The sequence below is a fragment of the Pinus tabuliformis genome, chromosome 7 (genome assembly GCF_031772625.1).
Source record: "Pinus tabuliformis cultivar Carrire ecotype Pingquan chromosome 7, CPIR1, whole genome shotgun sequence".
Classification (NCBI taxonomy): domain Eukaryota; kingdom Viridiplantae; phylum Streptophyta; class Pinopsida; order Pinales; family Pinaceae; genus Pinus; species Pinus tabuliformis.
This window is the reverse complement of record NC_142293.1, coordinates 549,560,796-549,576,288: the sequence shown is the minus strand read 5'-3', so window position 1 is coordinate 549,576,288 and position 15,493 is coordinate 549,560,796. Positions and strand designations below refer to the sequence as shown.

The window sequence follows — 15,493 nt, the reverse complement described above, 5'->3', positions numbered from 1 at the left end:
AATATTTACATCTAATTAAAGATATATTAATAAAAAAATTATTTTAATAAAAAGAAATTCATAGTTAAAATTTTTATTTGGTCTTATATATACTCTATATTATTAAAAAATACAATTTAAATAATGAAAAATAAATATTGTATTTTACACCAAAAAAATTTGCACGGGAAAAATTTTGATCTCTATGCTCATTTTAAATCCTTATTTAAAATGAATCTATATTAATTTATAAACATTATAAATATAAATTTAAAATTTAAAATAATTTTTTTATTTTTAAAATAATTTATATAAGATAAACTTCCTATTTACAATATATATTCATATTAATGGATAATAATATTAAATAGTTTATTTTAATATTTTCCTTATCACATCAGTGCAGTTCATAATTTCTCCCGTAAAAATGTATCAAATAGAAATGCATACTTCCCTGCCCTATAATAAGTCTATAGTTTATTATTATATTAAATACGGCATATTTCCATGCCATATAATAAGTCTATAGTTTATTATAATGGTGATATTCATTATTAAATTATGCAATAATTATTTCAGGTATAAATTAAATTAAAAAATTAGATAAAAATGGCAATATTATAATTTATTAACAACTAAAATAAAGTTACCACTAACATTTACATCTTACTTGATAGATATTGATCATTATAATATATAAACCGCCTTGAACAAAATTTCTAAAGGAAAAATGATTTCACGTAGAAAGTTTACTTTTCCCACTAAAAAAGTAAAATTATCTTACAAACGCTCATTTTCTATTATAAAATAATTTACTTCATAGATATGGATAATTAAAATATATAACGTGTGTATCGAATGAAAACAGAGCAATATATTAAGACATTTCAATACATAAATTTCCTTACACTTCAATACATAATTTTCCTGATAGTGAATAGCAGTCTTATCTTAAATTAAGACACAGAAGATCAAACTTTCTCGAAATTACAACTTAAAGTTGTGGGTGGACTGTGAAGATGGCACGATCGCAGAACTTTAATTAAAAATGATTATATCTAAATTTCTATCTGAAGGCCATGAACATCATGATCCTTTATTGCAAAGCTACCAAGTAAAGTTTTATGTGAACTGTGAAGACGAAGACAACATGATCCCTTATTGCAAACCTACCAACGAAAGTTTTATGTGAACTGTGAAGACGAAGACCGCTCCTCTGGATCAACGATGGGTTCGATAATTTGTTGATAGTATGAAGAAGCATTATTGGCAACGGAGCAGTTGGTACGGACCTCTCCTTCGGTTCCCGTTAAAACGTCCAGCTGACCCATTTTAAGCATCCCCAGAATGAAGTTCTGGAAGAACAGGGTCTGGTTAGATGCAAAACTGTTCACCATGTCTTCAGAATCGGTGGAATCCGTGTACAGACTCGAATCAGAGGTGAAAAGTCCTTCACCATTCTGCACGTCGACGTAATAATTGCTGTCGAAAACATTTGGAGTGATGGGATCCATGTTTGTTGAGTTGACAGTGTCATTAACCACTGGACATATTGAATAAAGAGTGCTTGCAAAAGTGGTGTTTAGAGTTGAATCCACAATTGTGTCTCCTGTGGTGATGTTATATAATCGGTTTTGGAAGGAGCCGCAGTGACCAAGACCAATTGTGTGCCCACCTGAAACATTTCATAGTATTAAATAACAATAATAATCTCATTACTTTTTATTTTGGAAATTCATTTCCAGATACATCACATTGAGTTTATTGAATAACAATCACATTAAGTTTATTAAATAAAAAATTTCCAAAAAGAAATATGTGATTTTGAAAGAAGAAATACATATTTTCAACTGCAAACCTCACGGCAAGAATAATTATAACACATAAATCAACCGGTTGACCTTCTCTTGTCTATCACAGATTTAGTGAACATTCCAAAATCTTATACTAAGAGCAAGTTTAATTGTTTCATTTGAATGCTCTCTTATCAGTCTTCCAAAATCTTCTCTAAATAGATTACCCAGCAAGGAATTCAAATGGTTAGTCATTCAATTCATTGAAATAACATGCACTGTCATGATTTAAAAGTTTTAATGCGTATATTCCAGAATCAGATGGACAGGAGTCAAGAAATTTATTTCAACTGTTTAACTTTAGTACTTGCCATAATATTTTAAGATATTTGAAAAAGCAATAGAGTAAGGATACCCTAAGTTTTCCAGGTATGTCACTGGAGGGATATTGGAAATCCGCGATCTGAGTAATCAGGATTGGGAATGGCAGATATAAAGAAACATAGGGAGGGATATTGGATATCCGCAATCTGAGTAATCAGGATTGGGAATGATTGATAGAAAGATTTCACAGAAAATTGAACAGCTGGAAACATAGGTGGTTGTTGATGGGAGGAAGGAAATCGCAATCTGAGTAATCAGGATTGGGAATGGCAGATAGAAAGAAACATAGGTGGTTGTTGATGGGAGGAAGAATGATTACGCTGAAATATGTGCTCATGTGCTCTAAAATATCCCGGTATATTGGATGCACCATGTTTTTATTGCCCTGGGATGTCATAGACAGGATAGAAGCGATCATGAGTCGCTTCTTATGGTTTAGGTTACATTTCAATGGGGCGTGAGTTTCTTTGATGGAGCAAGTAATAGGAGGAATATGGGTGTGGAGTAAAGTCATAGAGCCTGGTAAATTTTTCATTTCTAGTGGGAGGGAAGGGAAGGCAAGGCAGACAGGGTACAAACAACAAAGCAGAGAGAATAGTATTATGGGAGTTCTAATGGCCGCAAAATAATTTGAGGTTTGAAAAGATACAGTTTTATGGAGAAGCAAAAGGTATCAATGATTGAGCTAAGGACCATACAAATTCCAATTCTCGCATATTAGAAAACTAGATGACTAGTAAATATCTTCACATTCAGTTTCACCATATCTACCCAGAACAAAACTGGACTGCACACCTATTATCCAAGTGAAGCATCATAAAAGAATCTGGTAAAAAATTCTTATATTTTAAACAAGGTGTTATAGTTAATGCTAGAGGCATTACAATTAGGAATTTTTTATTTATGTATTTTGAATTATTATCCAAAGATTTTTTATAATGATGAGGCATATAGATGTTATTTCTATAAAATATAGATAAGTTCTAAGAATACATAAATAGGAAAGGCATATCAGATATGATAAATATATGTGAGAAGCATTAGAAGAAACGAGCACAGGTATTTAATGTTAGAAGCATTACAATTAGTACTTAGACGAAATTTTGATTTATGTGTTTTGAATTATTATGCAAAGATTTTTTATAATGATAAGGCATATAGACGTTATTTCTAAAAAATATTGTCAAGTTCGAAGAATACATAAATAGGAAAGGCATATCAGATATGATAAATATAGATGAGAAGCATTAGAAAAAACGAGCACAAGAAGAAAAAGCTTTTTGTTCTCACTAGAAAAATATAGGATGTTACCGGCTGGCATCCTTATATCTATTGCAGATTCTAGAATTGATCAATTGTTTCATCTCTTTCCCTACTGTTAGATTTGCAAATATTCACAATACATTAGAGTAGAAACTAAAGAGTAGAAGCATCAAACCTGAAAGCGCTACCAAATCTGTCAAATTGAATCCCTTCGAACCAAAAAGGGTCATCAACGTCGTTAAGTTTGAAAGTGGACTTGCCAAATTGTTACCAACGAACGTTGCATTGGGGTAGTCTAGGCTATCTCTCCGCCCAAGGGGTACTGGATAATCCGGACCTCCAGCCTTCGAAATGACAATTTGTATCAATCCAATTGCAAATTTCCATTAGAGACAGCAGATTATCAATTCAATTCAATTGCAAATTTCCATTAGAGACAAAAGCAGCGTAGTACCAACCATAGCGACGGAATCACGAGCAGCCAAAGTCACAATATCCGCGCACGATACAACACCGCTGCAGTTGGCTTCTACAGCGGCCTTGATTTCGTTGATTATCGCGATGGCGCTGGCTCTCAGTGTGAGGTTTGGAGTATCCTCCAGCTCACCGGGATCGCTTGATGTTCCTATCAGCAATAGAGATGCATCGCAACCCTTTCCAGAAAAGAGCAAAAGTATTAGATTCATAGCATTTAGAAAACTGTAACATGTAAAGGGGTGCAATATTCAAACAATCAACCATTCTAATTCAGAATTCATATTCAGATTCCATGTTTTACAACTATGGGAAAATTCAAGGATATACAGGATGGTTTTAAGATATCTTGCGTGGTTTTATTTATAAAAAATGTTTTAAACCTTCGCGATATTTTTGCCTCAAAAAAACGTCCTTTCTTTATTCGATATGTGATATTTATAATGAAATATTAGGGTTTCAATAGGGTGGATTAGCAATAATATTCGATAGGTGATATTTATAAGGAATAGTTAGGGTTTTAAGACTATAGGGTGGATTAGCAATAAAGATACATGAATAAGGAGGAATGCATAATTTCAAAATCTGCAATTTATTTAGAATAGATGTAATTATAAGGAATAGTTAGGGTTTTAAGACTATAGGGTGGATTAGCAATAAAGATACATGAATAAGGAGGAATGCATAATTTCAAAATCTGCAATTTATTTAGAATAGATGTAAACATGTACAAATTTAACGTTATTTAACATAACATTGTATTTACAATAAATTTAACATGTATAGATATTTTGTATATTTTTTTTAATAGATATAAACAAGTATAAATTTAACATAACTTTGTATAGATATTTATAATAAATTTTACATAAATTTTATATATATTAATATTTTTTTATAAATTTAATAAAATATTAAACAAAATTCAATATAACAGACAATGATATATATCTTCCAAAGTTCAAATCTGCAATTTACATCATAATAATTAAAAAAATTATATCTATCATTCAATAAATAAATAATAATAATAAAATAAAAAATGACAATTAAAGTTTAAAAAAAATTAAATTTAATAAATTTGTTCCCCATTTAAAATCTGTAATCAACGTCTTCATCATTATATATATATATATATATATATATATATATATATATATATAAAATTTAGATTCTTCATCAAAATAATAATATTTATAAAAATTAGTTAAATTTTTTTTTAATTAACAATAAGAATAATTTTTATCATATATTTAATATAATTAAATTTGAATAAAAAAATTTAAATCATTTAACTACTCAAATATAACAAAACATTTTAATATATAATTTGATAATATTAATTTAATTATACATAATTTCATATTTTTTAACTATATTTCAAATAAATAAAATAAATATATATTTATTAAAAGAAAAACATCCATCTTGAATATTGGTTCAACAATTAATATTATTATAATTTAAAAAAAAATATTATGTAATTTATTTTTAAATAGTGGAGATAGTCATTATCATTAGTCAGTTTGTTAAATGGGTGGTAGGGATAACCATTCTTATGTCATTTTGAATTACTTATCCACAATGCATTCCTTGGTGACACATGCATCTAGATTTTTTTGCTATTAATATTTCTTTACATCTTAAAAAGATAAGAAATAGAGTTTTATTCATTAATTTTATTAATATTTTCAGAAAAATAAATAATATATAAAAGATATACTAAAAAAATAAGTTACTCTAAATATATTAAATATGGAATTATTAAAGATATAATAATTAGAAAAAAATCATTAAACAATTTTAATTTTTCCCCAAGTATACTCAAACTTAAAATAAATTTGATATCAATGTCTTTGGAAAAACCTAGGACAACTAGTAATAGTAGGAACAACCATTAGGGGTTGTTATCCCTGAATGCAGATTGACATTACTGTTATTTAAGGAAAACCACACCACTTGGAATCATTGATGGGTAGTCTTTAAGAAAATAGGTTTTCAATCCTACCAGATGCTTCTAGGTCTTGGGGGTTTAACATGTTCCGAGATGCTTGTAAATCTTAGGCCAAATGTATTCCCCGAAAAATAAACTTTTAACTAAATAAAAACAATTTTAAATCATATTCAAAACCCATAATCTAACCTCAATTCTTATATCTATAATTTAGTAATATTTTAAATAAACCTAAACATATATATACTAACAAAATATACTTACCTACAAAATATACTTGAGATTATAATAAGGCTGTTTCATACTCAGTTGTATAAGTCTTAACTTATAAAAAATTCATCAATTAAAGAGACAACCCAATTAAAATCTCCAGGCTTAAGCCTAACAAGCACCCAGCTTTGTAACGACGCTAAATATATGCTTACCTGCACAAAACAATCGTGAAAATGAACTCTCAACAGGCCTGCAGCTTGAGTGATATCGGCCTCCAGCACCTCTTGTAGTGTTGCGTTAACAATGGACTCCAAGTCTGGGCAAGTCTCGTTGTAAAATGTCCATGAGAGCCCATCCACAGGCGTTGGCAGATCGTCTGTATCGATATCATACCCGCTGATAGAGATAATAGCGACAGAAACAATTAAGAAAACACAAATAAGGGTAAAGGTGTGGAAAGCCCTGTAGTTCTCCATCGTCTTCTTTTGGAACTATGCTGATATTTGATCCTGTAATACATATTCACACAGGATTTCAATTCTAATAATTATGGCAATTTCAATACAATACTGCTGGTATCAATAGCTGATATCAGTAAAAGAAAAACTAAATCTTACCAACGTCTTCTCAGAGCTCCACAGACAATTCTATATGAGAGTTGCTCTTATGGAAGTATTAGAGGAGTATTTATGAAGAAAAACCAATACCGGTGGTCCAGAAAAATATTAATTTTTGAATGACTAAACAGCCTTCTGGGCACACGGGTTTTGGCAAATATTAATTTCGTAATGACTAAACGGCAATTTGGGTACGCAGGTTTCCATTGCTTCTTCCTGCTTTTAAATCTCAAAACGACTTGTCAAAACCACACACCCGAAAAGCCAGAATTCCCGGAGGATGGGGCATTTTTAGTTAGGACCTTGTCACTTTTTAAAAAAGAAAAAATAATAATTGTGGGAGTATTTAAATCATTTTTTAATAGTATTAATGAATTCAACATCATTAAAAATAATTGATATTTATTTTTTTCAAAATTTAATTGTAAGCGTGTTTAAATTATTTTTCGATAGACCTTGTCACTTTTTTAAAAAAATAAAATAATAATGATGGGAGTATTTAAATCATTTTTTTTAATAGTATTAATGAATTGAACATCATTAAAATCATTAAAAATAGTTGGTATTTATTTTTTTCAAAATTTAATTGTAAGTGTGTTTAAATTATTTTTCGATAATAGTAATGAATTAAACACAATTAAAAACCACTGACACCGAACATTTTAAATCTTGAAAACTAATAGAAATTTTAAAAACCCTCCACAAACTTCCTCAAAATCCAGCTAAATTTTATATTTTTTCCCACTGTGACCTGTTTCAGCTTAAAAAAGTTGACGTGTCAAAAGTAGACCACAATGAATAAATTTACCTAGTCAAAACTCTTTATGTCGGTCATTTGCCAAGCTCGCCTGACTTTGTCCCGTTCTATTAATCCTCTCGATGCGCTGAACACATCTTGTCATATATCAAATCAGATTTGAATACTGTGACGGACATTGAAGATTTAAAGGGATATCAATAGTTTACTCCAAAGTTTTCTCAACTTCTTTACAATCGCTGGCAACTTACCCTTTCATGTACACTTTATTTGAGCATGGACACTTTATTACCCTTTCATGTACACTTTATTTGAGCATGTGCTTTATTTACTTTTAATCAACCGAATATTTCAATACCTGCATCGTATCTTGACTTTAAAACACATGTTTTTTGATAAAATTATAAATTTTGAAAGGGCTTCTTATTCCCGATTATTATAATCGTGATTTGGAATATAACAATAATTAATATGGCAGACCCGGTCAATATGTACCGTTTACCTTTCAACCACGTGTTTTCCAAGGAGCTTTGAAGTTAACTACTATCCACCCATCATTATCAATTACTATCGACCTATCAATATTGTGGCGTATCTGTCTCCCATTTACATTTCACGAAATAAAGATATGGAAGCATGCGCATTGTCCTAACATGGGAAAACTTTAATAACAGGGCAATCAACATAGACATTTGGAAAGGACTACTTCTTGCCTCATCTTCAGCAAGAAAATGGATATATATTATATCTATTAAAATTTGTCATTGTTATATATAATTGGGTTATAATAAAGGAAGAATGGTTTATAGTTTTCCTTTAGATTTATAATGTGTCAACTGCAATTTGTTAGGTAAAGAAGGAAGATTGTTAGATTAGTAACGGGGGTGGTTATAGATACTTATTATTGATGATCCATGTATTGAGTCAGTGGTATCACATATTATAATTTTTTCAAAGGTTTTGACATCTTTTATTTTAATATGTTAGAGTTGAGCAATTAAAAGAGTATTGTAGGATTTTCACCTAGTTAATTACTTGGGCATGGCAGGGTTTTCACTAAGTTAATCTATGTTATAGCACATGTAGTTATAGGATATTAAAAAATGACCTTATTTTGACTAGATATTATTAAAACTTCCCAAACTTTATTTTTTTAACTTCTTCTCACTAGATCATTTTAATAAAACTAATCGTGATTTTTAATAGACGTTTCATTTTTTTTTTAATTCCCCTTTTTTTACCCCTTAATTTCTATAATTCTCGTAACCAACCACCCTACCCTCCTCATAATAACTACAATATATTGGCTCTATTTTTCACAAATTAAAAACCCTCTTTATGAATGAAGGTGCTAACATATTGGTCAACAAGGTGAAGCCATAGTAGCTAGATGCATTTCTCTTGAATTTTTTTATTTCTCAGAATTGGCATTTGGATGAAAAAGGAGGAAGTGATTGCAAATATTGGCACATTGTATGTTGAATTTGTAGCAACAAAGAGAACCTCAATTGGGATTTGACTAGCATGATTGGATCCATTGTGAGTTTCTTGTGGAAGAGAGAGTATGCATGTGTATTTCCTGGGAGGAAATAGAAGTCTACCAATGTGAGATGTAGGTTGAGATGTAAGAAAAAAAGTAGGTTTGGAGAGGATGGCATTGGTTGTATCAACGTGAGAGAATTGTGGCACAAGTGTTTGGGACACAAAAATATTTAGTTTGAATACGAAAACTTTGTAAACTACATGCATATGTCCATATGATTGTAAGACCTGGTTAGGCATCCATATTGTTGATAACATGTCTAGATGTATAACTAAATGATAAGGGATATAACATGAAACTCTTTTGAATTAGATTTCCATAGTTTTTCTAGAGAAAATTTTCGAGTAACCAAATTGTCATCATTTTCACCATTCTAAACACCCATTTTCAATTATTTTATCACACTTCCTTTCCTATATATTTCTCGTATTGTTTTGTTTCTTCATGAATATGTCATCATAATCTTTTGAATGTTAAAGTAGTTAGTTATCATTATTTTCCTTTATTATTGATTAATTAGAAAGCATTATTGGGGTTTAACTGATGATGGTTAGCCTAGTGTTGTTCTTGTGGCTTGTATGCATTTACTAAAACTAGCCTCTATGGTTAGCATATGTAAACAACTCTAGGATAAATAATGAAACATGGATTTTGTTCCTATGGATTTTGACATGGATTTATCTTACAGAATTCATACCGAGGTTGACTCCATAAGGCTGTAGCTCATGATCTATAGTTTAGACAACTTGTTCCAGGAAGAATAAGGTAACAAATTTAGGGCGTAGTTTCTAGAGAAACAAAGAAGAATAATGAAAATCCGCTACATGGTTTTTGTCTCGAACATTCCCAACTAGGTGAATCATGAGTGATTTCTCCAAAAAGTGCATTATTTGAGAGCTACATGCTAATTTTGAAAAGGGTACTTTCTTGTTATGATTGTTGGAAAAGTGCATGCCAAACAAAGCAACTAGCTAGCAAATCAAGCAAGTGTTGTTGTTCTGTATTTTTGAGGTTGTGGGAGTAAACACAAAGGAAAACATCAAAAATACTTTGGAATTTCGTATCTAGCCTTGCCAACTTTAGAGAGGATCTCTCTCTTTAATTTAGCTTTGTTTTTATGTGAATTTTAGGATAGTTATGATTGTACCTTTTTGTTTGTTTTGTTTGTTTTTTTTGTGTTATAATTCCATTGGGTTATGGAGTCTATAAACTAAACTGGAGTTTTGCATAAATTTTTAGTGAATTTCTCACAGGTCAAGCTAGGTTGCATTAATTGGATCTTTTCAGAAATTAAATGAATTTTGAACAAAAGAAATGTAAGGTTGAGTGCAAACCAAAGACAAATTAAGAATTCCTTGATTTGACTTCAGTGGAAAACATTAAAATTATCAATAACCAAAATAGGGTACTCTCAGTAACAAATCCTATTTATCACAGTTTCTGTTGATTAATTAAAAAATTTAGAATAATAGAGAAAGGAAAAAACAATGTTTAAACAAATAGATAGAAGAGACACATCACCATTTGGCACAACACATGAATCTTGTGAAAGGTCCTTGTATTATTGATGCTCCAGTACTTTGAAAAATACAATATGCGGAAGAAATTATATTTAGAAATCAACCCTTAATACTTCAAACAATGAAGTATTTATAATGAAAATTACAAAAATGCTTTACAAAAATCACCATCAAACCAACATTGTATCATTAGCCTAATTAAACAAAATATGATCTAATTATCACAAACAAATAGGTCACATAGGCAATTGAAAGGAAAGGTGGCCCTGTTTTGATGGTTTCGGTTGCTGAGTTAACCCGAAACAATGTTGTAATGCTGAATTGACTGTCATGCTCGCTGCTGCACTGGAAATTGTTTTATTGTCGTTGAATTATCCTTAAATCTAGTAAATTGAGCAATTCTTCCCATCTTTCATCTGGTATTGTCAATTTTGTTACCCTGCCGTATATTTCATCTACCTCTGTGTACTTGGCGAAGCTTGGCTTCACACTGAAAATGTGTTTTACTTCATTCTGTACATAGAAATCATTTGACATGGTTTCTAGAAAGGCCTTTGTTGTCATAATGCCCCTTAATTCCACTGACCTTGATGATGCTTCTAGTCATTTCTTTCATCTTTAAGACATAGTCTTCCTGAGTGATCAATTTTTCAGTTATAACATAAATGCTTGGTAGTCCTTTCTAGATCAAAGCTTCAATTATGGTCGTGAACCTGTTCACTTGCATCTCCAAGGTTTCACACCTTTCTTCCCATTAATCAATGAGATTTCTTTTTGTCAAGACTTTCTTGACTTCCGGAATGGTGGCAGTTCTATCATTGATCCCTACCTCTTCAAGCTCATACTTGGAATTTGAGTTCAAGAACTTGATTATGTGAGAGGCTTCTGTGGGCATCTCTCCCAACTTTTCTCTTCCCTGCACAGTAGTTTCTGTAGCCTTTTATATCAGCTCTTTCTTCTCAAATATGATTTGAGTAGAAGGGCAAATCTCATTCATAGAGTCCAGGAAATTCATTCAAATGCTTTCCTTGGCTTTGACCAAGGTCTAGCCAATTGAAGTGTCTCTCTCTACCTTCTGCAACTTCTCCAACATTCTTTGGGATTTCTACCTTTCAGTAACCCGAGTTGCTTCTTCTTTGGCATTTTGCACTTCTACAACCTTGAGTTTGCCTTGCGAAATCTCAATCTCCTTTGGCTGGAGGGATATGTTCTCCAGTGTCTTCGTTACTTTTTCAACACTCACAGTTTGAGTGGAAGAAGTGGCTGTAGTGGTTGCCCCTGTTGATGGAAGCTGAACAATAGGTATGGAAGCCAAGGGAACAATGGTCATCTTCAGACCATCTTCCTTTTCATTTACCATTTTCTCCATCTCTGCCTCCATCTTCCTAATCTGTATATTTTGTTCTATGATTAATTTCATCATATCTACTTTCTGTGCTTCACCTTCTTCAATATCCTTGGTCATTGGATCCTCTGAGGCTAGCAACTTGAGTTTCTTTCTTAAGGCTGAAATGTCCATGTTCTTCTTTTTAATAACCTCTTCATCAGAATTGCCATCTTTAGGGTCATAACCTATGTTAATCACCAAGTCTTCCAAAGAATTGATCCTGTAATCTTTGGCTGAGGAGGACACTTTCTCCATTTTCAACTATGACTGAACATTTGCGAAAGAAACCTGCAATTTAGAAAGTGACATAGCAATATTAGTCAAAGTTGAGGATATCATTTCAATAGTTTTCTTGTGCATCTCCATTTGATCAATGGGATGTATATCCTCTACGTTGAATTCAAAAGTGTTGCTCTTGTAGTCTGTTGGTGATTTTGGGTGTGGAATCTGGGCCTCCGGAAAGGCCATCCACATTTTTCCATGCTCTGTGTCAAAGAGTGACAGCAACCTACTCTATGAGCTGGAGGTCTGCTTCCAGAACTGGTTATAAGTGCTATTTTTTAGAATTTGATTCTTGAGCTTTATCTCTCTGCACATGTCAAAAATTGTCTTCTCTTTTTATGTTTGGACATTTTGTGATTCTAGCTCATTTTCCTTGTGACCTTGTGAAGATGGAGGTCCAGTAGGAGATGTTGTGAATTTTCTAGTTGTAGGTGGTGAATCTGTGATGATAATGGCAGCTTGCTCTTCATCTTATTTGTCCAATTCTACCCTAGGAGCTAACTTTGTTCCCTTCCTATATCTGATCCTGAATTATTTAGCTTCACTCCTAGTTCTCAATGATGATCCTTCCTCCCTCTGTCTTTTGCTTAATTTTTCCTGAGGAATGGGTTTTTGCAAACTAGAAGTAGAACTAGATGTTCTTCAGCTTCTTGTAAGGTATTTTCTATCCACTCTAGCTTATTGGCATACTTCTCTATTTTTGGTCTTGAAGTATGAATATAAGGAGTATTTTTGTTTTCTACTCTAAGATTTGAAATGATGCCACAAGGGTCATAAGACCATGTAAAGCTCATAATGAACTTCATTTCTTTAAGCATTCTATTTTCCTCTTCACATGTTGTCCTTGTGTTGCACACAAATGGGCCCACCTGTCTCCTTATTCTAAATTGTGACTTCTTCTTGACCACTACAAAGTGGATGTCATCTGAATTCAACATATGTTTGATGCACTTTAGGGAAAAAATCCTCATTGGGAGGTCTTTGGGGGGTTTAAAGGGTGCCAATTCATAGTCATACACCTTGATTTTTGTGTAATTTTGGTATAAAAACCAATCCCCAGTCTTTGCCTAATCTGTTAGGTGCAAAATTCTCTTGATTTCCTCACTGATCCTAGGTTGTAATGCACTGTTTAGAATTTTCATGGTTGGATGAACAAAGTCTTCAATAAATTTCTTGTAAGTGAATTCTTGTTGTTCTCTCATGACCAATTAGGTACAAAAGATTATTGGCTATTGATTACCTGCATCATCTAGCTTCTGCAATGAAAAATTGAATTTGTCTACCTGATAATAGAGGAACATATAAACCAAAATTGAGGTGTAATTGAACACCTGTTCTGTAGGAAATTTTATGAACTGTTCATGGATATTATTAGCCAAGAATTGACTGAAGTTGAACACCAAGGAGGGTTTACTGTCTGTGGAAAATATGGAGAGGAATTATAAAATGGGCTCATCTACCCATTGATTAGAATAATAGCCTAAAATGTAGTAAATCATGGATATAATATGCTTGGCCTCATCTAGGAAAATGGATGAAGGATATGGAGAATTATTTTTGGGTAATGGGACATTCTCTGGAAAGAAAATCTCAAAGATTCTGGCTCTGGTGGCAAAGTCTAGCTTTTCATAAAGTTGGGTGAGGGCTTCTAGGGATAAACGAGCATCATTTCCCACAATAGGGGTCAGTATAATCTAGTCAATGGATTGGGCTGTAATTGTGAAGAGAATCTCACCTGTATGGGCAATGATGGCTCTTTGGGTAGGGACATAGCAAGCCTGACACCTTTTGGTAAATTCTGGGGCTTTGAATGTGAAAGGGGAAAATATAATGGGGGAGGTTGGACTCCGAGAGCCCAATTTCATCATTTTTGTCTGTGTGTTTATCTTCTAGCCAACAATATAATTCAAGAAAATCACAATCACATTGGGCTTCATTTATCCTATAATCCCTATCAGCTAAAGGTATATGATCTAAATCTATAGAATGGGAGTTAAAGGATTAATATGCTTCTCTTGGGTCTTAGTCTTTGGAGGCATGACTGAAAAAATATGAGAACATGTTGAATTTTCAGAGGAGCTTACTGAGCACAATAGAATAATGGACTGTAGGTGAAAATGAAAGGGAACTGTCAGTTTTATGATGTAACTTGGCCGGAGATTTCCCTAAACGATAGGACGAGCAATAAAGAAATGAAAGAGATGGGTTCAACAAGTTTAAAAGCTGCAACAAATCACCCTGTTGAAATGGCAATGGATCGTTAGGCCAATTACCCAGAGAAACCCAATTTAATGGAGAACAATCTTTTGGCTGGGGAAGCATTTAATTGGCTTAACGGTCATGCAATGTTGCAAACAGAGAGTGGTGGAGGAAACATGGTGGGGCATGGTAGAGAGGGTGAGGGAAAGGTGGTTTCCGAAGGGGGTAGAAGGTTTTTTATGGTTTTGGTGAGGGGGGTGTGAAATCACAAGAGGATGTCACGTAAGGGATGGGGCCTGGGAAGTGAAACAGATTTTCGGACCCCCCCGGTAGTAAAGGAAGAATGGAGAGGGGGGGCCGAAAACGGATTAGGTTAGTTGATCATGTGCAGGATCAAATCCCGATGCTTTCAAACTATCGCAAATTAACCATAAACAAAAAAATAACTGTGTCCGCCTGTGCCTTTTGATTCTTGCTTTCCAGACTTAGGATAAAAGGGATATGAAAAATATGAAATATTTTAACCATAGTGCACATATTTTCCTTTCACCATAACCTTAAACTTAGGATAAAAATTAGATATACATATATTTGGAAAAATTATCAAATCTACGTACCCATGACTAACCTAACATTTTTTATTCTTTTATTTTATATTCTTAGACTAGCAAACCCATTTTATTTTCTTTTACACAGAACAAAAAAGTACCTAACCTATCCATTATTTCTTCTATCGATCCATATTAAACAGTTAGATCAATGTCATTTTCTACTTAACTAATGATTTACCCAGATTAAAATCTTGGGTAAGTCTTTATTCTCTATCTTAATTTACAGAAATTTAAAGGAGTTTAGTCATGATTACATTGTATGATTAAACTAAAAGCTAGTGATTGTGGCATTTTGAACAAGCTGCACACAACTTTCTATTTTTCAGTAATGAAGCAAAACTATCTATGAGTAGTGGCATTTAGACTTGCAACACTTTCAAAATTATTTCTTTTCTACTTTTCTTTCCTTTGGTGGGGTTCAAACTTTTCTTCTTTTTCCAATATTTTTTGTTTTCCACTTTTTCTTATTTATACCCTCTTTTCATTTTTTAATTATTTTTTCTTTTATTTGGAAAGT

At 32.3% G+C, this 15,493-nt stretch overlaps 1 protein-coding gene across 1 annotated transcript; it reads right to left on the bottom strand.

Moving 5' to 3' along the window:
• Positions 1-853: 853 nt before the first annotated feature.
• LOC149248531 (peroxidase 12-like) lies at positions 854-6,833 on the bottom strand. The gene is made up of 5 exons (XM_089458462.1): positions 6,678-6,833; positions 6,273-6,569; positions 3,878-4,072; positions 3,595-3,763; positions 854-1,654 (listed from the first exon to the last, which is right to left on the bottom strand). The coding sequence occupies exons 2-5, from the start codon at positions 6,534-6,536 to the stop codon at positions 1,164-1,166; spliced, it is 1,119 nt and encodes a 372-aa protein (XP_089314588.1). The 5' UTR covers positions 6,537-6,569; positions 6,678-6,833; the 3' UTR covers positions 854-1,163.
• Between the last annotated feature and the right edge of the window lie 8,660 nt (positions 6,834-15,493).

Coding starts and splice junctions, on each gene's coding strand:
- LOC149248531 (XM_089458462.1), bottom strand. CDS start 6,536: ATGGAGAACTACAGGGCTTTCCACACCTTTACCCTTATTTGTGTTTTC. Junction 4,073..6,272: donor TTCACGATTGTTTTGTGCAG/GTAAGCATATAT, acceptor TTTTCTGGAAAG/GGTTGCGATGCATCTCTATT. Junction 1,655..3,594: donor AGATTTGGTAGCGCTTTCAG/GTTTGATGCTTC, acceptor GAAATGTTTCAG/GTGGGCACACAATTGGTCTT.